General features: G+C 60.7%; 2 protein-coding genes across 4 annotated transcripts; one reads left to right on the top strand and one right to left on the bottom strand.

The window, feature by feature from the left end:
• Positions 1–276: 276 nt before the first annotated feature.
• Positions 277–21,595, bottom strand: Helz2 (helicase with zinc finger 2). Of its 3 annotated transcripts, XM_047540983.1 has the most exons (19): positions 21,553–21,595; positions 19,690–20,756; positions 19,184–19,367; positions 19,003–19,110; positions 18,000–18,517; positions 17,273–17,914; positions 15,720–16,503; positions 15,490–15,565; positions 11,683–15,337; positions 11,307–11,596; positions 11,036–11,197; positions 10,805–10,952; positions 10,588–10,704; positions 10,328–10,520; positions 9,838–10,191; positions 9,161–9,311; positions 8,907–9,074; positions 8,669–8,819; positions 277–411 (listed from the first exon to the last, which is right to left on the bottom strand). In XM_047540983.1, the coding sequence occupies exons 2-18, from the start codon at positions 20,703–20,705 to the stop codon at positions 8,707–8,709; spliced, it is 8,679 nt and encodes a 2,892-aa protein (XP_047396939.1). In that variant the 5' UTR covers positions 20,706–20,756; positions 21,553–21,595; the 3' UTR covers positions 277–411; positions 8,669–8,706. The 3 variants fall into 3 exon arrangements, with proteins under 3 accessions (XP_047396939.1, XP_047396938.1, XP_047396940.1); XM_047540982.1 differs by lacking the exon at positions 277–411 and having other exon boundaries at positions 7,698–8,819; XM_047540984.1 differs by lacking the exon at positions 277–411 and having other exon boundaries at positions 7,698–8,819; positions 18,000–18,169.
• Fndc11 (fibronectin type III domain containing 11) lies at positions 4,177–5,178 on the top strand. Its single transcript, XM_047540989.1, has one exon. It carries the CDS (start codon positions 4,177–4,179, stop codon positions 5,176–5,178), a length of 1,002 nt encoding a protein of 333 aa, XP_047396945.1.
• Positions 21,596–22,265: the final 670 nt, after the last annotated feature.

Genomic DNA, 22,265 nt, shown 5'->3' with positions numbered 1-22,265 from the left:
GAGGGCTCCCCAGCAGAGGAGGCTGAGTGCCACAGCCATCCGAGGTCGAAGGAGAAACTGGAAGGGCCGGTGGGACGGCTGGTCGGGCTTCCTGCGCGGCGTCCCTAGCTGGCACCAGGTATGGGGTGACAGACGACACCGACCCGCAGGGTCACTCCAGAGGGCCTTTATACAAGGAACACAGTACTCGACTGCTTCCCGTGTTGGAGTAAAGACGGGTGGGGCGAAGGGCAGCACCCGCCGCCCCTCTGGAGAACCGCTGTGAGGTCCGGTTGTGCGGAGAGCTGCTGGGCGGGGCTGCGGCAGAGGCCGGCGCCAGGAGATCCGAGGTGGGCGGGGTCTCGGTAGGGGCTGGTCCCTGTCTCCCTCCGCAGGCCCAGGCGGGAGGGGGCGGCTCTGCCCTGCCAGGCCCTGCAAGTGCGACAAGAGAAAGGTTGGAGCTCCAGCCCTGCTGCCCTCCGAGCGTGGAGGTCCCTGGAGGGACCAACAGCTGCTCATCACCAGTGTGCTGATGTGAGGGGCAGCTTCCTGGGGGTCAGGCTGAGGTTGGTTGCAGGAGCTCTGAGTTCCACGTCCAGAGGGCCCAACTACAAAGATCTTTGTGGTTGGAGTGTGCTCCCCCTTCCCAGAGGTGGAACCTCACTGCCCCCAGGGTGTAGCACCCTTCAGGCCCAGGAAAACTGTCCACCAGTGTCAGCTTACTGCCCACCCAGGGTCAGACAAGACTAAAAGCAAACTGGGCCATCTCTGCCACAGAGCACCACATAGCAATAAGACAGAGCAACTGTCAGTGCACAGGACACACAGCCTCAGAAGTCAATCCCACAGTCTGCGTACTGTGGCTCAGTGCAGGACCTCATGTGTGCTAGGCAAGCACTCTGTTACTGAGTGACACCCCAGTCCCTATACAGCATTCTTAATATGACATAATCACAGCTAGTGGTTGCAGGGGCTAAGGAGGGGTGGGTAGGACACCATAAGGGGTTCCCTTGGGGGTGGACCTCCCTGTGTCTGTCACTATCAGTGTTCCAGTGTGATCCTATGTTGCAGCTTTCCAAGAGGTCTCATTCTGTGGGCACTGGGTACATGGTACATGGGATTTGTTATTCCCTGCAAACCACACATCTCAATCCACATATCTCAATTGAAAAGCTGATTAAAAGTTAGCTGGGAAGACTGGGGATATAGCTCAGTTGGGAGAGTGCTTGCCTTGCAAGCACAAGGCCTTGGGTTCAATCCCCAGCACACCAAAAAAAAAAAAAAAAAAAAAAAAAAAAAACTTAGATGGGGAAATCAGGAATAGCAAAAAGGGGTTGGGGGCTCGGGCTGGGGCTCAGTGGCAGAGCTGATCTAGCACATGTGAGGCACTGGGTTTGATCCTCAGCACCACACGATAAATAAAATTAAGTTATTATGTCCATCTACAACTAAAAATATTTTTTAAAGGGGGTGCAAGGAGAGGGCAGAGGCTAGGACATGCCCGGCCCCAAAAGAGGAGGAGCTTCTGTCTCCACATTCCTCCTCTAGGGGAGGGCTCAGCTGGGGGTAGAGTCTTCCTCCTGCTGATTTTTCACCCCCTTCCCCTTCCCAGGGGCCAATCACCACCAATCTTCAGGCAGTGCCCCTTTCTCCAAATAATTCAGCTCTCCTCCCTTGACTCCCTAAATCCACAATGACACCTGCTCCAATTTCTTGAGTTAGTGTCCTGGCAAGGGCAGAATCAGTACATACCACCCCTGTCCCAACAGCTCCTGGGCTTCCACCCTTAGGCTGGGAGGGTGCAGCAATCCAAAGGACAGAAAAACCACCTCCAGAGGGCAGGGTCAGCTGGAGCTGGGGGGCTCTGGGCACAGAACAGGCTGGGAGGAGTTGGGGACAAAGTCTCATCCCCGAAGGGGTTGCCCTATGGGGGCAGCAAGGCTGGGAAGGGCATCTTTGGATGTCTGAGACCATTGCCAGGAAACCCCCAGGCTGGCTTCACACAGTAGGGGAATGGGTGGTGATCCCACAGGTCCTGAGGCCAGACTGGGGGTAAAGATGGCATGGGGACCTGAGAACTTCCCTAGAGCTGAGGAGACCCCATTTATCCAGACCAAACCTTGTCTAAGCCTGGGCAAACCTTGTGGAGAGGGAGCCTGCATGGGAGAAGTGGCCACCCCTGGCCCTGCTGACCGCTGGCTAGGGTGATCCCATCCACCAGTTTCTGGTCACGTCTCCCCAGTTCCTAGGAGACCCCCAGGGCAGGCTAGGCCTGGGACTTCCTGCAGGTGCCCCGTACCAAAAAGGCTGCGCAGGTGCCAGTGCTGAGCCCCTGAGGGCAGCGGGCAGGGCCTCAGGCTCCGCGTTCGCGGAATGCGCCAAGCCTGACTTTCCTTGCGCACGGGGCGGGGCCGAGGACCGCTTCCCTCTTCCCTCGGTCTGGTCCGCTTGGCGCTGAACACCTTCGCCCACGGCATCTGCACTCAACCCTCACATCGCAGGCACCCAGGCACCCGGCCACCCGGGGTGTCACAATGGCCTGCAGTCCCCATGGCAACCCGCTGGCGGGCGGGGCCTGAGGGCGTGGAGCGCTTTGACAGTCGGCAGCAGGGCTCCACTCAGCCCGGAAGCCAGGCGCAGGCTGGGGAAGCAGCCGCACTTGGAGAGGAGGGCTGGGGGCTCTGGGAAACCAGGGGTAGGTAAAGGGATTCAGGGTGGGGCATGGGGACTGGGAAGGAGGGTAGTGCTGAAGGGAGGGGATGCCTGGGGTGCCCGTAGTCTATCTAGGGGAAGTGACCTGTGGCCAGGGACATAATGGGGTCAGAATGGTGGGGAAGGGTCCGTCTGAGGACGCCCCTTCCTGAAGTTCCTGGCCAGCCCTATGCAGCCTTCCAACTGGAAGGCTGCTTTGCACAAAGGTGGTGAAGTATGCTGGCCTCCACCAGAGCAGGACTCAGCTAGGACTCCTGGGGTCCGTCTCAGCTTGCACTTCACCCCAGAAACCCTCCCTACTGTTCCCAGGGGTCTGTTCTGGCCCTCTTGCTCCAGGAAGAGCAAGGTTGGCCTTTAGGGACTGAGGCTAACTTGGGTCACACCCTGATCACAGACTTGTATAGCTTTGGGTCAGTCGCAGAATCCCTCAGTTCACTCACAGGTAACCCATTCACCCCCAGAGGGCTGTGACATCAGAGATGCCATCTGAAGCTACTGGCCCAGCTCAGGGGGTGCTGGGAGCTGAGGTCACCAGGGATATCGGCCCCTTCTCCAGGGAACTCTGGTTGCAGGGCCAGCCTGTGGTAGCACCCAGCCATGGGTTATACCAGCCCCACCAACACAGAGTTGGAACCTGAGTCTGGGAAGAGCAGAGGACAGACTCTGGGGTTGATTCAAATCATGGAAGCAGCCAGGCACATTGCCTGTAGTTCCAACTACTGGGGAGGCTGAGACAGGAGAATCCTTTAAGCCCAGGAGTTCAAGACCAACCTGGGCAACATAGTGAGATCCCCATCTCAAAATAAATAAATAAATAATTATTTAAAAGACCTGGAAGGAGACTAAGCTACCAAGATTTTTAGCCTCAGGTGTCCCATCTGTGAAACAGGGTGACAGGACCTCCTCTCTTGTGGGGCTTTTCCTGTGCCACCAGCCTCAGTACACGGGAATGCTCAGCACTAGGACTAACACAGTACTACTCCTCGGAGCTCTGTCCTCATTGAGATCTGCCCCTCTGCTCTGCAACCTCAGGGAAAACCAGTAGGTGAGGATGCACCACAAATGCCCTGAGAGAGATTCGTGGACTTCTGAGGGTCATTGAGTCCTCTCCACAACCCTAGGGCACTATCCCTGTGTCAGATGAGGAGCTGAGCTCATACCAGACCCACAGCTGGTCAGTGGCAGGGGTTTCCACCAGGGCCATTCTGACCCCAGAGCCTACTCTCTTAACCCTGCCCTGTCTCTTCACTTCAAAGGACAAGTGCCCCCTTGGTAGAGGTTTTCTGCCCCCAACCTCCACTTCCATCTGTCCAGCCCTTGAGGCAGTCTTTTCTCAGAAAGCTGTGCCATAGGGGAGGGCAGAAGCCCAGTGCTGGGCAGAGGGCAGAAGTCCAGTGCTGGGCAGAGGGCAGAGGGCCTGGGTGGGTGGCTGAGCCAGCCTGACTGTTGCAGCTCATGCCAGCCCTTACCCCCAGCTCCCAGACCATGAACTTCAAGGTCACAGGCCTGGGCCTGGACAAGATGAGGCTGGACAGTCCACAGTCCTTCCTGGACACGGAGGAGGTGGAAGAGGGGGAGGATCAGCAGCTGCTGGAGCCAGAGGCTTGGAGGACCTACATGGAACACCGCAATGTGCTTCGTGAGTTCCTGACCTCAGACCTGAGCCCCCACCTGCTCAAGCGCCACCATGCCCGCATGCAGTTGCTTAAGAAGTGCTCCTACTACATCGAGGTCCTCCCCAAGCACCTGGCCCTGGGTGACCAGAACCCCCTGGTGCTGCCCAACACCATGTTCCAGCTCATTGACCCCTGGAAGTTCCAGCGCATGAAGAAGGTGGGCACAGCACAGACCAAGATCCAGCTGCTGCTCCTCGGAGACCTGCTGGAGCGGCTGGACCGTGGCCGCGCAGAGCTGGACGGCCTGCTGGAGTCTCCAGACCCGCGGCCCTTCCTGGCCGGCTGGGGGCTTGTGGAGCAGCGGCTGGCAGACTTGTCGGCTGTCATGGACAGCTTCCTGGCCATGATGGTGCCAGGGCGCCTGCACATCAAGCACCGCCTGGTGTCTGACATTGGGGCCACCAAGATTCCACACATCCGGCTCATGCTGAGCACCAAGATGCCAGTCATGTTCGACCGAAAGGAATCAGTGGCCCATCAGGACTGGGTCAGCCTGCGCTGGTTTGTTACTGTCCAGCCAGTCGTGCCAGAGCAGTTTGAGCTGCGCTTCAAGCTGCTGGAGCCGCGGACACAGCAGGAATGCACGCAGTGTGGCATCATCCCTGTGGCCACCTGCACCTTTGATGTCCACAACCTGTTACCCAACCGTGCCTACAAGTTCACCATCAAGAGGGCAGAGAGCTACACACTGGTGTATGAACCATGGCGGGACAGCCTCACCCTGCAGACCATGCCAGGGCCCCCAGGAGGGCCTGCCCCCAGTCGGCTGGGCAAGCCCAGCTCGCCCCTGACCACACCTTCCGAGAGATGATTTTCTAATATTTATCCACTAATAAAGAGGAGTATACACAGAGAATTAAACAAGCCGGCTTAGGTTTTAAGGCAGCAGCAGCCATGAGTGTTTTCCTGATGGCCCAGCACCCCACAAGTCCCAGGACCCCCCCCTTAGCTCCTGCTGTCTTTCCAGGGGAGCCCCAGACTGGACCTCCAGGACAGATGGCCCCTGGAGCAAGAAGTGCCAGCCCCTGGCACCTGGCTGCCATCCCCACCACCACACCAGGCTCTGCTTTCTCACCTGCCTGCCAGGCTGGGGCTGTTTGAGAGGTGACACCCTGGGGTCCTGTCTGCACACCACTGGGGGTGGTCACAGCCCTGGTGCTAGTGTTACCAGCTTCCTTGGAGCCAGGGTGACCGAGACCAAGAGGACATTTTATTTTTAAAATAAAAGATAAATGTCTTACATTCTCCCCAAGAAAAGCTGAAGTTCGTCGACAACCCCATCCCAACATGGATGAGGGACCTGGCAAGAGACCCTGACCAGGAGCCTCCCCAAAATGCTAGCCAGTGCCATAGCTCCTGTGGGGTGGCCATCCCTCAGCCCATCAACCTTCCTTGCCAGCTGCTGGTGGTCTATCCTTATGCAGGTGACCAGACTCCTTATGTTACCTGAGGAGCCTCAATGGTCAGTGTCCTCCAACCTGGTCATGTGATCCTGGTGCAGCCAGAAGATGGTCCCAAACACATCCCACTTGACTCAGGAGATATGGATGCAAGCGTGGTCACCTCCAAAACCACAGGGTGCACCTTGCACCCAGATGAGGCAGGGGAGGACTGGCAGGGAAGGAGCCCAGAGCCACACCAGCCCAGATATGTCCAGCTTCCCACCCACCACACTCATGTGCTCACCACACACGTGCTCACAGGTCTGACAGGGGCAGGGTGGTCAAGGACAGGGACCCCTTTTGCCATGGGCAATGGGGTGGTTTGCTGCAAAGGATAGGAAGTCCCCAGCTGGGTCAGAAGGGCCTCAGCACCCCAGATCCCTTCCCAGGCCTCTCCCATGGTTCCAGTGAGCTGAGCCCTCCAGGCCTGTCACTCTGTGGCATTGTGTGGCTTTGGGGACTTGCCTCTGGACATCCCAGGGTCCAGGGTCAGCACACAGCTGCTCCTGTGCTTGGTGTGGTGTAAGGACTAGTGTTTGTGCTGCATCACACCACTGGAGAGGGGAGGCCTGAAATGGGGGCTGGCCAAGGGAAGTGTCCATGGGTCCAGTGGCCTGACATGCCCACTGGGGGGCTGCCCAGGTCCTGGCACCTCTGGTCCCCCACCCTGGCCCAGCCTTGTGCCCTCAGCAGGTCCAGAGGCAGCAGCCCAGAAGTGGAGCCACCCTGAGTGGGTCCTGCCCCAGGGCACACCTGCCTGGGGTGCTCCCTCCGCCAGGCTGGCTGCAGCTCCATGGGGCTTCCTGCCTTTGCACCTGGCAGGAGCTGAGCCCTTTTCTCTCTCCAACATCATCAACTTACCCATGTTGCTTGGCACTGATCCAGCCCTGGTTTCCCCTGGCCTTCAAGACCCCTTCCTCTGGGAAGCCCCAACTCATGGCTGGTGAGGTCCCATTGTCCTTGCCTGGGGGCACCTGCCAAGTATCTCTCAGGAGATACTCCAAAACACTGCAACACTATTCTTATTTTTTTGTACTAGGGGTTGAACCCAGAGGCACTTAACCATTGAGCCACATCCTCAGCCCTTCTTATGTTTTAGTTTGATCAGGGTCTTGCTAAGTTGCTGAGGGCCTCACTAAGTTACAGACTGGCCTCAAACTTGTGCTCCTCCTGCCTCAGCCTCCTGAGTTGCTGGGATTACAGACCTGACTGTGGCATCCAGCTTCTGCAATTCTTTTATAACAGCCCTAGAAATGTTCTCTAAACAGCACCTCCCACCGTACCCCCCTCCAGGGACACACAGGCCCTGGGGACCTATTTTCCCTAGTCTGTCTCTGCCATATCCCACCCATCTGATCTCTGTGCTGCCAAGGGAAAGCAGTGTATAATGAGCATGGGGGGGCCAGGGAGACCCAGCCACAAGCAGGATGGTGACACAGCCCAAGTCCCAAGTCGGCCTGGGGGTGCCCCTGACCTGAGGAACAACTTCAGACAGGCAGGGTGCTATGGAGGCCACAGCTGCAGGGACCTGGCCCCTGGCTCCATGGGCTACCTTTGGGCCCACCCAGTCTGGGGACTGAGTGTGCAACTGGCCACATAGCTCTGGACACAGCTCCCCAGCAGGGGCCCATCCTTGCCAAGCGCCCCCACCGCACTGCTATCCCTACACAGACAACCCTCAGGCAGTACAGCTGGTACCCTTGGCCATAAAGCTGGGCATTGCCATCCCTCTCCACATGCTCCCAGGTCCAGTATCTGTCCACAGTGAGCCCGTGGTGGCCTCCACAGCCACCTCCTAAGGAAGATGAAGGGCAATGCTTTTTTGCCCCTGCCTGACTTCAGAGCACCCAGAAGTGAGAAAGACTTTCAGAGTGGTCTTTGTAATAACATCAATATTTAATCATATGGGGTGGAATCTGAGAAAAGATTAAAAATTGGAATACAGAAACTTGATTTGTAGAAGACCAGTTTCAGACAGGCACTCCTCCTGCAGAAGGCTCTGCAGAGGCCAAGGGAGGCCATGCCTCTGGCTGGACAGCTTACTCTTGCTGGCAGAACCTCAAGACTCAGGAGACACGGGGTGCACCGGGTGTCCGGGTGGGCGGCAGCAAGGTTGAGCAGGCAGACTGCGCCCACACACCCTACAGAGAAGGTGCTCCCAGGCAGGTTGTCCTGGGGGCCCTGGACCTGGGCAAATATGGCTTGGGGTAAGCACAGCCCAGAGGGTCTGGGGCAGCTTGCTCCTGGCCCCGGCCCACCTGCCCATAGGAGTGTTGCGTGCCAGTCTGACATGCACGTCTGGCTTGACTGCCCTCCCCTGACAGGCAGATGTGTGCAGGATAGCGGCAGTGAGGGCACAGAAAGAGCCTCCCTCCAAGGGGGGTCCCTGCCCTGCATGAGGTCCCGGCAGAAGACGCTGGCTTTGATTCATTCAAAACTAGAAAATAAGGCAATGCCATGCCAGTGCAATCACAGATGGGTCTGAAGGTCAAAAAGCAGCCTCCAAGAAGGTCTCCTTCCTGCCTGAGACTTCCCAGTAACAGTGGGGGTGTCTCCTGTGATCCAGGAGCCTAGCCACAGCTGCCAGCTGCCAAGAGGCTTTCCTCCACCAAACATCCCATCCCAGAAAAGCAGCACAGCCGAGAGTGAACGGGCCCACTCTGGCCCCACTCGCTCCTTCCAAGTTCAGGTACAAATGGGAAGATCACCCCTGGCTGCTTCCCATCCCAAGGAGAGGTCAACACCCAGCTGCTGCCAGCAACCTGGACCGGCCCAGCAGCTGGAGTGGCAGGTTGACACAGCCACCTGCCCTGGGCCCCAGCCACAGCGGAAGAGGGCGCGGGGTGTGCCTCCACCAACCTCCCAGGCTGGGCAGAGAGGGACTCTTCAGAAAGACACTACTGCCTCCTCTGGACCTGCACCTGGCTGGCAGGCACGAGGCTCTGTTCGGCTGCACAGAAGTCCAGAAGACGGCGCCAGAGAGGGCAGCAGCGCAGCAGGACATGGTCTCCTGTGGGCAGAGGAGAACGGCTACAGTCCATCTGAGTGGCCCACAGGGAGCAGTCCCCCAGCGCCCCCCAGGTCCCCACACCCTCACCAATCAGGCAGAGCCCCTCCTGGGCCCGGGTGATGGCCACGTTCACTTGGTTGGGGTCCACCACGAAGCCCAGAAACTTTTTGAGCCAGCTCTTGGTCGGTCGCTGGTCCATGTCACTCTCGGGGCACGTGCGGACAGTGCTCACCAGCACATAGCGCCACTCACTCCCTGGGGTGGGAGGTGAGCTTGTAACAGCTCCCCACACCCACTGCACCCTGACCCCCAGGTGTGGGTTCCCCCAAATCCAACCTCACCCTGGCTCTTGGTGATGGAGGACACGGTCACTCCAGTGATGCCCTCCCGCTCAAGGCCCTTGCTGATGGCTGCAACCTGTGCATTGTAAGGTGTGAGGACGGCAATGTCCTGGGAGTCCACTGTTCGGGTCAGCTGTCTGGTGATCCGAACCTGAGGGGAGATGGAGGTGGGTGGAGCTGAACTGGGCACAGGAGCCTCCCTCGTTCCCTCGGCCACTCTTCTTCCCTGAAGGCCTCTCTGACCCCTCCTCCTCCTTGTCTAGGAAGTCCTTCCTGACTCCAGCTCTTCCCCCTTTTCCAAGAAGTCCTCCTTGACACCTCCTCCTCCTTGTCTAGGAAGTCCTTCCTGACTCCAACTCTTCCCCCTTTTCCAAGAAGTCCTCCTTGACCCCTCCTCCTCCTTGTCTAGGAAGTCCTTCCTGACTCCAACTCTTCCCCCTTTTCCAAGAAGTCCTCCTTGACACCTCCTCCTCCTTGTCTAGGAAGTCCTTCCTGACTCCAACTCTTCCCCCTTTTCCAAGAAGTCCTCCTTGACACCTCCTCCTCCTCCCCCTCCAGTAAGTCCTTCTTGACCCCAACTCCTTCTCCACGAAATCCTCCCTCATTCTTCCTCCTCCTCCAGGAAGCCCTCCCAGACCTGACCCATGGGGGCACCAGGGAGGGACTCTGACACTTACCACCTCGGCCACCTCTTCTAGGTTGGCCTTGGAGTTCTCACTCCCTTCATCTGTGGACACCAGCAGGCTCTGCTCCTGGCCCTGCACGTGGCCAAAAATGACAGAGCAGCTCTCCTTGTTCACATGACCCAGGACACTGGCTGGTCTCTTCAGGCCCTGCCAGGTCTTCAGCTTCCTCCCATAGAACTCCATGGAGGGGAAGGTACAGATGTCCTCGTGCATGCGGTACTGTGTGTCCAGGAGGGATGTGTCCCTGTGATACCGCTCAAAGAGAGACCGGTCCATCCCCAGGTTTTGCAGTTGCTTGTCCTTGACCACAGGTCGCAGCTGCTTGTGGTCCCCGAGCAGGACCACCTGGAGGCACAAGGGGCATGGTCTGACCTGGTCCAGAGATGCCCCAGCCTATCGGCCATCCCAGATCCTGCTCAGTGCTCTCCTTCCCACCTCGGCCTCCAGCCCAGGGCACTAGCTCCCCGCTGACCGTCTCTACCTTCTCAGCTTTGGAGAAGCGAACCAAGGGGATGAGGGTTTCGGGCTCAGTGGCCATGCCCGCCTCATCCACGAGGATCTGTCGGATGTCCAGCTTTTGGAGGCTGGCTGAGGCTGCGCAGGAGCACGTGCACAGGATGACGGAGTGCCGGTCTAGCTCGAACTTCCGCGCCTTCCCCAGGATGCTCCTGTACCTGTGTGGGACGTGGCCTGTCATCCTGATACCCCGGCAGGTGGCTTGCCTCCCAGCCCACCACTTACAAGGTGAGGTCCTCCCTAGAAAAGACTTCCTCTCTCTGCAGCCGGGTGTCAAACGCCCTGACCTCTGGTGCATACGGGTTGGAGGCCTGTCGGATCCGGTGGTGCAGAGTGATGCTCCTGCAGGGCAGAGCCTCAATGAACCCCAGTCCAAAGTAGGGTCATCCAGACAGCTCAGGCCCAGCCTCCACCCAAGCACAGAGGGACAGACAGGTCACACCTGAGGGTCTGGTCAGGCCTCCCCTCCTGGGGGGTCTTGCTGAGCCGGCCCCTGCTGCCCACACCTGGTATTGGGAACTCGGTGGCCTCAGACTGCTCGCTGTACACTCGCAGGGGTCGTAGCTCTGCCTGCCTGCTCAGGAGCAGTCCTGGGGGAAGGTGGGGTATGAGCTCAGGCTGTCCCTCCAGTGCAGGCAGCCCCTGGCCACCCCATGCACCATCCCCAGCACACCTGCCATTACGTCCACTGACTTGTTGGAAGGGCCACAGTACAAGATGTGTGGGCCACCCGGCTGCCCCGCTCTACCAGGGTGGCTTCTGGTGGACTCTTGCTCCTGGTGTGATTGGCATAGCCAGAATATGATGTGGAGGCCCACCACGGTCTTCCCTGTACCTTTGATCAGAGCACAGGGTGAGCAGAGCCCACCCTGCTTCCCAGGACCCCTGTGGACCATGGCCCCGCCTGCCCAGGGTCGCCCATGCTCCCCGGCATGTGGGCCCACCTGGTGGGCCCTGGATGACTGTGAAGGGCTTCTCCAGAGCCTTCCTGATGGCCTCATTCTGGCTAGGATTCAACGTGTGGTGACCTCCAGGGATGTCATAGGCCCTTTGCTCTAGGAGCCTGTTGGCAGCCACTGGGAGTTGGGGACCAGGCCTCCCTGGGCACCCATGCAGGGTAGGGAGGGAGCAGGAGGGTGAGCTGTGGTGGGGCTGGGGTATGGGCTGGCCCAAGGCAATGCTGACCACCACGGGGGATGCCTTCTTCAGCCCACGCACAGCTTCCTCCTTGCGGCTGGGAGTGAAGAGTAACACAGGAAAGTGAGGAACCCCACCCAGGAGGAGACCTTACCCACCTTCACACCTTGCCCTGGCACTCACAGGTCAGGAAGCTGCTTAGGCAGCACCTCCACAGTGAATTGGGTACCAGGCCTCAGCACCTCTTCTGGAACCTTCTCCGTGGCCATGTGGTGGATGAAGAAGTGTACCCGCCTAAGGGCCTCCTGCCGGTCTTCCTGACCCTCCTGGTCCAAGTCCTCAGTCAGCCCATGGGCCACCCAGGCATACCCATGAGGGTCGATGCTCAGGAGGGGCCCGAGGCTGCTGGCCCTCACAGGAGGGGCCTGCAGCCCCTCCAGCCGGATGCAGAGGTAGCAGTGGCTAAAGTTGACATGGATGCACTTCTCCCAGAGGAAGGCAGTGTCCAGGAGGAAGGTGCCTTGCAGTTGCCCCTGGGGCGTGCGCTCCTCATCCCAGGAGATTTGCACATGCTGCAGCGTGATGGAGCTGTTCTCTGCGATAGCATTAGTGGCCGACTCCAGGCTGCAGAGTGGCTCCCACACGTGGGAGTACTCCTCCTCGTCCTGGTACCAGTCGCGAGAGGCCTGCAGTGCATGCCCTGAGAAGCAGTTGCCAGGCCGCACCACGTGCTCCAGGCAGAGGCTAAAGCCAGGCACCACAGTCCATAGCTGCAGGGTTGGTGCCAGGAAGCCACGCTGCAGGCTGGTGCTGAGCTGGACCTGCAGGGTGTCCCCGCTGCCCAGCTCCCGGACTACCTCCACAAAGTGGCCACAGGGGCTCTGGCGTACCTGCACTGGCTCCCGCCCTGGGGACTCCTTCCTGCCCTGCTCCTGGATGAGGGCAGCTGCTTCTGGCCAGCGCCGCTCCTCCACCAGCCCCAGTAGCCGCTTCCACAGGGCTGCACCCACCGCCACGGTGTCTGGGTCCTTCAGGGTGCCGGGCAGTGGGGAGGGCGGCCGGGACTTCTGCACCGAGTAGATGCGGCGGCGCCATAGCAGCTGCAGGCCCGGCCGGCTCTCCAGGCGGCGGGGATGGTCAGCCAACTGCAGGGAGCTGTAGTGGACAGGACAGGGATCGGGCAGTGACTCTCGGTTGGCTGGGAAAAGGAGCTTGAAGCAGCGGGTGCTCATCTCCACGTCGACCACAAAGCCCAGCTTATTTTGGGGCAGGGCCTTGAGTTGGGTGGCCAGGTGCAGGATTCGGGCTCGCCGCTGATAGCTCTGGGCACATGCATGCTGGCGGCCAAAGTCCTGGCAGAGCTCATCAATGTCCCTGGTAGAGTATTCAGGGCCCCCATGGCCCAGTGCCAGCAGCAGCAGCCTTTGCACCACCAAGTCCAGGTACCTGCGGATGGGCGATGTGGCCCACGTGTACCAGTCCACTTGCAGCGAGTAGTGGCTGGCCAGCTGCTGCTCACCCTCGCTGGAGCGTCCAAACACTGAGCGATCCAGGGTCTTTCGGAAGGCAAGGACCACAGGAGCCAGGGAGGGGTGCATGTCGTCTGCAGCAATGAGGTCCACCATCCGGCTGTAGTCCTGGGCACAGGCAGCAAGCTGGACGTGCTTCCAGAGGGAGTCCAGGACATGCAGCTGCGTGCCTGGGGTGCTGTGGCTGTGCAGGTGGTGTTGAAGGTGCAGTGAAAGGGCCACCAACTCTGCGTACCGCTCACACACAGCTTGGAGCTGGTGGCTGCTGGGTGTGGGCTGCCACCTCAGGGGCGTGACTGTCCTTGTGTGCTCACTCTGCACCAGGAACTGAGCCGCCAGTCTGTTAAACTGGATCATGTACTCTTTGACCATGATGTGAGCTGCACGGAAGCCCAGCTCACTGTCCTCCGCCGGGGGTTCGTAGTCACAGGCCGTCTGCAGGCGGTGCCGACGCAGCACCCTGGAGAAGTAGCAGGCGGCTACGACACAGGCCTCCATGGAACCCAGGTCGGTCGGCAGCTGCAGGCCAGCACCTGGGTGTCCCTTGATCATTGCTTCAGCCTCCTCATAGGACAGCTGGCGGTCAGAGCAGATCACAGAGGGGGCAAAGCGCAGGCTCTGGAGCTGGCCGCTGCCCTTCTCCATGGTGAGGAAGAGGGAGACAGCCAGGCAGTCCCGGCCTGGCAGGAGGCTGAGCACATCCTGGCAGACTCTGGCTGGCAGCATGAGCACGGGTTCCCTGTTCGGAGCATAGAAGGCAATGCCCTGCCGACGGGCCTCCATGTCCAGCGGCCCATCCCTGGGCACGAGGCTGGCCACGTCAGTGATGTGCACAGCTACCTCACACATGGGGCCCAGGTCCCGGACACTGAGGGCATCATCTAGGTGACAGGCACCCTGGGGGTCCACAGTGAAGGTCAGGAGGCTGCGACAGTCTTCTCGGTCACCAGCACCTGAGCCGAGCTCCACCTGGAATCTCTGCAACACCCTGGAGATGGAGACTGGGTTGGGCGCAGGGGTCCTGAGGCCATGTTCCAGGTCCAGGATGCGGAGGCCCTTCTCCCAGGTGGTGGCTTCGGGCAACACCTCCAGGATTATGCCCAATGGGTAGTAGAAACGCTCACGCCACAGGACGATGCGGACCCAGAAGAGCTGGGTGTGCCGGGCCTCGGCTGAGAGGGTCCTGTGCCCCACACGCTGCACCCGGCCCTGGAAGAGGCGGTGAATGGGGATGTGCAGTGGGTCCTTCAGTTCAGCCACAAAGATTTTGGTCACAGAGCTGTCCACAGGGATCATGATGCGGGGGTCCCACTTGTCCATCTGGCACACAAAGGCCAGCTCACGTTTCCTCCTCTTTAGCACCCCCACCACGCAGCCCTGTGGCCGTCCTGCCATGCTCCTGTCACCAGCCACCCAGTCCAGGACCTGCACCAGCACCTCGTCCCCTGTGAAGGCCATCCCGCAGTTCAGGCGGCCCCTGATCTGGATGGGGTCAGAGGCCACATCGCCTAGTGGGATGGCCGACGCCCGCTCAAAGGTCTCCTTCAGGAAGGTGCAGCGGTGGTACAGCTTGGGCTCTGAGTGCAGCAGCTTCCACAGAGTGGCTGAGGGCAGGCTGGTGTACTGATGGGCCTGCTGTGGGGACTCGGGTCTGGCTACGGTGCTCAGCAGCCCATCCTCCCCCACGGTCACTGTCACCTGCCGGCTCTCATCCAGGAGCTCCTGCAGGATGGCGTCCTCGGCGTCGAGCTCCCCATGGGAGGGCCAGAGGTCGGACTCCCAGTCCTCAGTGTCTGCAGGCACACTGCCTTCCAGGGTGGCCCCTGCCGCTGCCTCCCCAGGGGCCACGTCCCCTGCCTCTGCCTTCACTGTGACCTTGCTCCCCTCAGTCATGGGCTCAGATAGGACCCTTGCCACAGCCACGTGCTCTGAGGCTGGGCCTCCAGCTGCCTCTTCTGCAACAGTGTCCCTGGCCACTGCTGCTCCAGCTACCTCTGCTCTGGGGGCCACAGGGGTCCAGCTTCGCCTCTGGGCCACACTCTGCTCGATCTGCTCCAATGACAGGCTCTCAGGGCAGACGCTACGGTGCTCCACACACTCGCGGATGAAGCTCCTCCAGAGCTTGCTGCAGGCTCCAAAGGAACAGAGGGCCACTGCATCACCCACGGCGACCAGCTGTGACTGGGCGCGGGTCATGATGGTGTTCAGCACACGGGCCTCGGTGAAGAACTCTGAGGTTGGTGCCCCGGGACTGAGCAGACTGAGGCAGTTGTGCACGGTGCTCAGTACCACCACCCGGAACTCCCGCCCTGCAGGGAGACACGTTGGGGGTAGGGCTGCTAGGCAGGACAGTGGATAGACCTCTGTCCTCAGCTGCACCCCCCACTGGAGCAAGACTGAGGAGCTGGCCAGAAATTGCCTCATGGTCAGGTGCCCCTTGTCCGTGCCACTGACCACCCACCTGGCAGGGTCTCAAAGCTGCCCACAGACACCTCGCCCAGGCTCCTCCTCCTCAGCTCCTGCCTCAGGGCACTGACCTAGAGGCAACACAGGCCAGCGCGTGAGGGGTCTGTGCCCTACAAGGGGGGCCTCCAGAGGCCCAGGCACCCTCAGTTGCCAAGCAGCACCCATCCTGGAACTCAGAGTCCTTGCAGGTGGTGAGCTGCCACGGCAGCCAGCAGCCAGGCTTACCTGGGCACCCTGGGAGACAGCACAGATGTGTCTCTGCTCCCGGCCTCCCCAGCAGCGCGGCCAGGTGTTGTAGACCTCCTGCACTTTCTCCACCACCTGAGCTACCTCTGCTGCGTTGACCCAGGATGTCATGGACAGGTCCCGCTCAGGGCTACCTGCCACGTGGCAGAACGTGAGCGGGTAGTGCTGGGGGTGGCGAGGGACCTTGCCGCTGGCCTGGATGGGGTTGCCCTTGGCCATGTAGAAGTGACGTGAGACAAAGCTGACGATGGCCGCGGTGCAGCGGTAGTTCTCGTGGAGAATGAGGCGGCTCTGCCGGGCAACCCTGTGGGCCTCCTGCTGGTAGTGCAGGAAGAGGCGGTAGAGCAGAGTGTGCCTAGCTGCCTTGGGCCTGGGCACGCTGCAGAGCCTGGGCGTGACCTGCATGTGGTCCCCCGCCAGCACCACACGGGTACGCGGCAAGGCATAGGCCAGCGGGGTGAGGGCCTCACACTCCAGCATCTGGGCAGCCTCGTCGATGAGGATGTGGGAGAAGAAGCCGGCCGGCACCTGCAGCTCCCGGGCCTGGGAGGTGGTGGTGACCACCAGATGGTGGTGCGCCAGCTCTTCCCTGGTGGGCGGGCGGAAGGCCTGTCCGTCCTCTGTCAGGCAGCAGTACCGCAGCGTAGTTGGGTCCGTCTGGCTGGGCGGGCGGTCTGTGTACATCACCCGGAGCGGAGCTGCCTCAGGGTGGCCACCTTTGACGTGGGCATGGAAGTACTCCCGGACGTAGATGTCTGCAGCACTGGGAGGCACAAGGCGTGTGGCTGCTCACACTGTGGCTAAGACGCCCCGTGTACCTTGAGGAGGTGGAGAGGGCCCTGCCAGGCATGCTAGCACCCAGAGGCCAAAGACACACGACGAGAACGCGCAAGGTCAGAGTCCAGAGGAGAGGACTCAGGAGTAGAAGCTTCTGGGTCAGGGAGGGCTCGGAGGAGAGGGGTTGTTTAGGGCAAGGCAGGGAGGAAGGTGAAGGAGCTGGCCATGGCCCACAGCAGCCCAGGGTGACCAGAGGCTGACCTGACCCTGGGCATAGCTGGGCTCTGTCAGCAGTGGGCAGCAAGAACTGGCACCCCAACTCTCAGGGGCAGAGTCCAAGGGTCAAAAGGTCAGGGAAGGGCTGTCAGACCCTTGCAGGTGAGATACACATGGCCCCACCAGCCCCTCAGGCATGCCAAGACCTGGCAATCTCCACACCAAGCCCGGAAGATTTCCCGGGGCATGTGGCCCTGTCCTGTGCATCCTCCCTCCCCATGCTGGGCTGAGGAGGACCCGGCACCTGCCAGTGCATGGTGTTAGGGAACCAAGAAAACCAGATCAACCAAAGGGGAACATCCCTGTTGTGAATTCTGTTTCTACAGAAAACAATCAAGGCTGGTGAAGCAGCCACCGCCCCCCCTCCCCCTCTGAGGTCCAAGGTCTCTGGGAGGCGCCCCAGCCCCTTACCCAGCAATAGACCCATGACCCCAGGGCACCTGGCCCTCAGGAGGGTCCCCACAGAGGGCTGGGCTCACCTGTTGGTATGTGTGCAGATGAGTACTTTGGTATGGGGCTGCCGAGCCACCTCCAGAGAGGCCATGGCCAGGGTGTAGGTTTTGCCAGTGCCAAAGGGACCATAGATGAGCAGCGGGGGGACAGGCCTCATGCCCCTGGGGCTCCTGCCTGCAATGAGCCCCACAGCCATCTTCTGTTTGCGGTTGCCACGCAGTGAGGACGGAACGGGCCAGGGATGAGGCATGGTACAGTTGGGCAGGTCGGGCACCACTAGGTGCTCCTCGGGCAGCTTATCCACTGCTTGGTGCCAGAGGCGGAAGGGCATCGGATTGACCTGGAACTGCACTTCTAAGAGGGGGCTGGCCTCGGGCTGCAGTCCCAGGGCCACACAGCAGTGTGCTGGCAGCAGCAGCCACAGAGCCTGCTCTGAGCTGGCCCGTGTCTCCAGCCACACCTCATACACTGTGTCGTTAGGTGGAGGCACAGGGGCCACGAGAGCTGTGCTCACTGCCCGGCCTAGCAGGAAGCCCTGGTCCGTATCCGGCATCAGAGAGGAGGGGACAGGGACCTCGGCGTAGAGGGTTCCCTGCGGTGCGAAGAGCATGCCCAATGCCGGTGTCTGCAGAGCTGCCTTCAGGGACACCTTGACCCGCATGGTCAGCCTGGGGGGAGCACCTAGTGGTCAGATCCCAGGCTACACTGCACAATCAGATTCCCGGCTACCCGCCTGCCCGCTGCTGGCCTCACCTGGCCACCAGCCGCTGCTGAGCAGCCTCCTCCTCGTAGAGGAAATTGTGCATCTGCTGTCGATAGTTGGTGGGAGAGATGGGGGCCAAGGCCAGGCTGCTGCGACTGAACTCCAGGGCCAGGGCGGGCACCTTGTACTTGGCCATCAGGGCTGCCTGCTCAGCTGTGCGCTGCACACAAGGAACCACGTGGCGGTTGCCCGTGTGCCAGTGGTCCAGCTCCTCAGGGCAGGTAGGTGCTGGCCACCTGCAGCGTCCTAGGCAATGCGCTTGGCCCAGGTGCAGGCCCAGCTTCCGAAGCAGAACCGGCCGGCGGCCAAAGTCAAAGACCACCCACTGCTCAAAGGTACCAAAGCAGGCGGTCTGCACATGCACCTCCACCCGGAATTCAGTTGGGGCGTCAGGCACACAGAAGCGCTGTCCCTGTGCATAGAGCTGGCCCCGTGGGAGGCAAGGGGCCACCAATGAGAAGTCTGCTCCGGGCTCCTGCTTGAGAAGGGCCACATGGAGCAGGGGGTCCTGGGAGAAGAGACTGGACGTGAGGTGGGCCCCCAGGACCCCCAGGCCCTGTCCCAACCCTCTGGGCGTCATCCCAGAGTCTCCTGCCCTCCTGAGAGGCAGTTCCAGCCACTTTCTGGGTGTGGGACCCGTGCCTGCTCAACCTCCCTGGTCTGCTCTGCATGATGGGGGTCACGGGACATGCCTTAAGCCCTGTGGATGTGAGCATAGGCAGGATCAGCAGCCCGGGCGGCCTGGGCCCACTCTCTCTCTGGCACCAGACACTGCTAACCCGTACACTCTGTAGAGGGACCCTCAGTGTGGGGGGCTCTTGAGATAGGTCTACAGGAAGAAAACTGAGGCAGAGAACTAAGGAACCTGCCCAGGTCCAGATCCCAGGTTTCTGACATCTAACCACCTCTGGCACTCGCGCCCCTGGGGTGCACTCCACCCAGTACTGGGCTGGTCCACAAGACCTGAGGCCTCGGAGCTGTCCTAGCCCTCACCTCAGAGCAGACAGTGAATATCCAGCTGTGCCGGGTCTTCTTCTCCTGGGCCTGATGCACCAGGGGCTGGTGGCAGATGATAGACACTCCAGGGATAGTCTCAGCCAGCTGTAGGGGAGGCCTGGCCTTTAGCAGACCAGCAGGGACCCTCCCCCTCCCTCCTGGCACAGCCCCCACTTACCACCAGGAGCTCACTGCTGCTGTGCTTGTACTCGGCCAGTAGCCGCGCCCGGTAGGGCACCAGCCCATCCTGCCAGGCTGCCTGCTCCCGCAGCCGCGTGGCCTGTGCCCTCTGGACCCACTCCTGTAGTTCCTGGGCCGAGTGTGCCTTGGTGCAGATGTCCCCATACTCACAGAGGTCAGGTCTGGGGTACATGAAGGTGCAGCCACAGGGTGAGCTAAAAGGCTAGGTCCCCTGTGCCAACCGTAGCCTGTATGGGAAGCAGGATGGATCGCAGGCCAGGGGCATTCAAGGACCTCACCTGCAATCTACTCCCAGACAAGACCTGTCAAGCAGCTCCCAGCAAGGGACTTTCTTTACCCAGGTCCTCAGAGACCAGGTGGTGTTGGCCCACCAGGAGAGGATGAGGCAGGTGCAGAGCCCCCAGGACCATGAGTCTTGAATTTCCTGGTGCTGGCTGAGGGGGGGTGGTCCCCAACCCTAGGCTCCCACCCAAGTGTCCTTACCTTGGGCACAGCTCAAACGTAGAGAGCCCTATGGGTGGGCTGCGGTACTCCCAGGGCACAGTCTGGTCCAAGGCCACCAGCTGTGCATGCTCCAGGGAGGAGCAGTGATTCTCAAAGGTTTCCTGAGAGCAGCAGGTGACCAGGCAGGTGTGGCAGTACAGCTGGACCCCGGGGGCCTGGTCCTGGGGAGCTGCACACTGCACCTCCCCAGGGACAGAGTGTGTGAGCAGGTCCCCCCGCTGAAGCCCATCCAGCCGCTCGGCCTTCCACACGGCCATCTCCACAGCGCTGTGTGCATACTGGCAGCGGGCAGCGCCGTGGTGGCATGGCTCCCCACGCCCCACGAACATGCAGTAGTTCAGCAGATGGCGATTCTGGGGCTGTGGCCGCACCTCCACAAACTGCTGCTTGCGGCCCTCGGTGCTGACATGGGTCAGGATCGAGGGGCAGGTTCCGTGCGAGGGGCACTGCCCCTGGGGGTCCACTGGGCTGAGGTGTGGGGGGCGGCGCCTGAAGCAGTGGGCACAGAGCAGTTGGAAGTGGCCTCCGAACTCTGCATGGATGATGTTGGCCGCCCCAGGTGACCCGCCCTGGGCCCTCCTGCCCCCCAAGGCAGCCTTCAGCCACAGACGGGGCAGGTTGTGCTTGCGTTCAAAGGTCCAGACCAGTGCCTCCTCCTGGCTACGGGCGAAGGTGCACTGGTTCCGGTGGCGCCGGCAGCCCAGCCCCGGGCTGTAGTAGCGACAGACTTCGTAGCGCAAAGGCCTGGGGAAGACAGGTCTGCGGCCCACCCTGCGCCAGACCTTGCTCTTGTCAGGGCACTTGCAGCGAGCCAGCAGAATCTCCCGTGGGCAGTCATGCTCCACCTTCCGCAGGACGAACATGCTCTCGTTGAGGCGCTGGGCACAGCGAGGGCAACCCAGATAGAGGTCCACTTGGGCATAGAGCTTGGCCAGAGATGGCCCCTTGGTGCCCAGAGGGCTGGCAGGCAACAGACCACGCTCCTGGGATGCCATGTCTGAAGCTGACCAAGCTCTTCAGGGCAGCATTCAAGACTCCCTGGCCCACTAGGACAGGAGGCTCAGGTCAGGCAGAGGTTCAGAGGGTCATCCACACACTCCCCAAGCCAAGGGAGAAGAATCCTGACTAACCCAACACATGGAGAGAATGGTTGGCAGTGGCCTTGACCAGTGGGGAGCTAAGGCCACTGGACTGACCCTCCAAATCCCTCCCACCTAAAGGGTCTCCAGCTTGCTCAGGAGAAGCAGAAGTGGCAGCTGGTGAGAGGCAGGAGAGCCCTGGAGGGTGCCTCCTGGCCACGTGGCACCCCTGGGCCCCATGAGATCTGTCTTCCAGGCTACCGTCCAAGAGTCCACAGTGGCTCTGAGGGTGACTGCACCCCTGGACTTGGCAGGGTGGACCCAGGATGGGGAGGGCACAGTCCTGCAGAGGTCCAGCCCTCCCCAGGTTCCTGCAGGGAGGCCAGGAGCTGGGGCTACCCATGGCCCAGAGTTCTAGCTGGGGGCCACCCCAGTTCTCTGCAGACTCTGCTGGCCAGGAGACTTTGGGGGAACATAAAGATGATGTTTTTAAAAGAAAATGACTGTGATGGCCACCCAGGGTCTGAGAAACCCCTCACCCAAGTGGAAACTTCTGAGTGCAACTGAGCCAACACCCCCAAATCAGGGGTGGGATCCAGCAGAAGATGCAAGAGGAGCCTGGTTGTGCTGCTGTGGGTGGGGTCTGGGCGGGGTGGGGGCCTTCCAGGCAGCTGGCCCACTCCCCTGATCCACAGGCGGCCCTCCTCTCCCCAGCCAGGCCCTCCCACCTCCAGCTACCACCAGAGGTTCACCCTGCACTCACCAGCACCAACCTCCAGCAGGGATCACTTTCGTTTCTGCCCCTGGGCGACTCAAACCTCAGACGCCTGATCACGGAAATTACCTCACTGACCCCCCGCCCCGCCCCCGCCCCGCCCTTGAGTGACACCTCCCCTCCCAGCCTTGGTGGAGCTCCCTGGACTGCGGGTGAGAGCAAGGAGTCCTGGGGTACCGGAGTCAGCCCTGCTGGGGATTCACATCAGCCCTTCTCACACCCCCAGCCTCACACAGATTTCTGGGTGGCCTTGGGTGCTGAGGGAGTTTCAACCCCGGCTAGATGGCTAACAGTGCCATGCCCATTTGGGGGTCAAAGGATACTGCTAGTGGAGGTGAGGAGCCCTTTCCTGCAGACCCCAGAGCCTGCACAAGTGCACTCTGGCTAGGTGGAGACCCAGGGAGTAGTACTGGGGAGGGAGAATGGGCTGAGAGTTCTGCACAAGGGAGGGATCCTTTCCTAAAAGGAACCATCCTTCACTGGAGGCTCTAGTGCCTGCATCCAACCCTCTAAAACAAATGAGTATGTCCAGACTATGCCAGGAAGCTAGATTATACAACTTCTCTTGAGCTGTGCCTGACCTCCTGGCCTCGTGGAGAACGGCCACCATCAGCTGAGCACAGCAGTCACCCCAAAGACTGCACAGCCAGCTGATCCCCAGCTGTGCCAGGAAACTGGGGCCCAGGATCCTGACCTCGCTC

The sequence above is a fragment of the Sciurus carolinensis genome, chromosome 2, assembly GCF_902686445.1.
Source record: "Sciurus carolinensis chromosome 2, mSciCar1.2, whole genome shotgun sequence".
NCBI classification, from domain to species: domain Eukaryota; kingdom Metazoa; phylum Chordata; class Mammalia; order Rodentia; family Sciuridae; genus Sciurus; species Sciurus carolinensis.
This window is presented reverse-complemented; position numbering and strand designations above follow the sequence as displayed.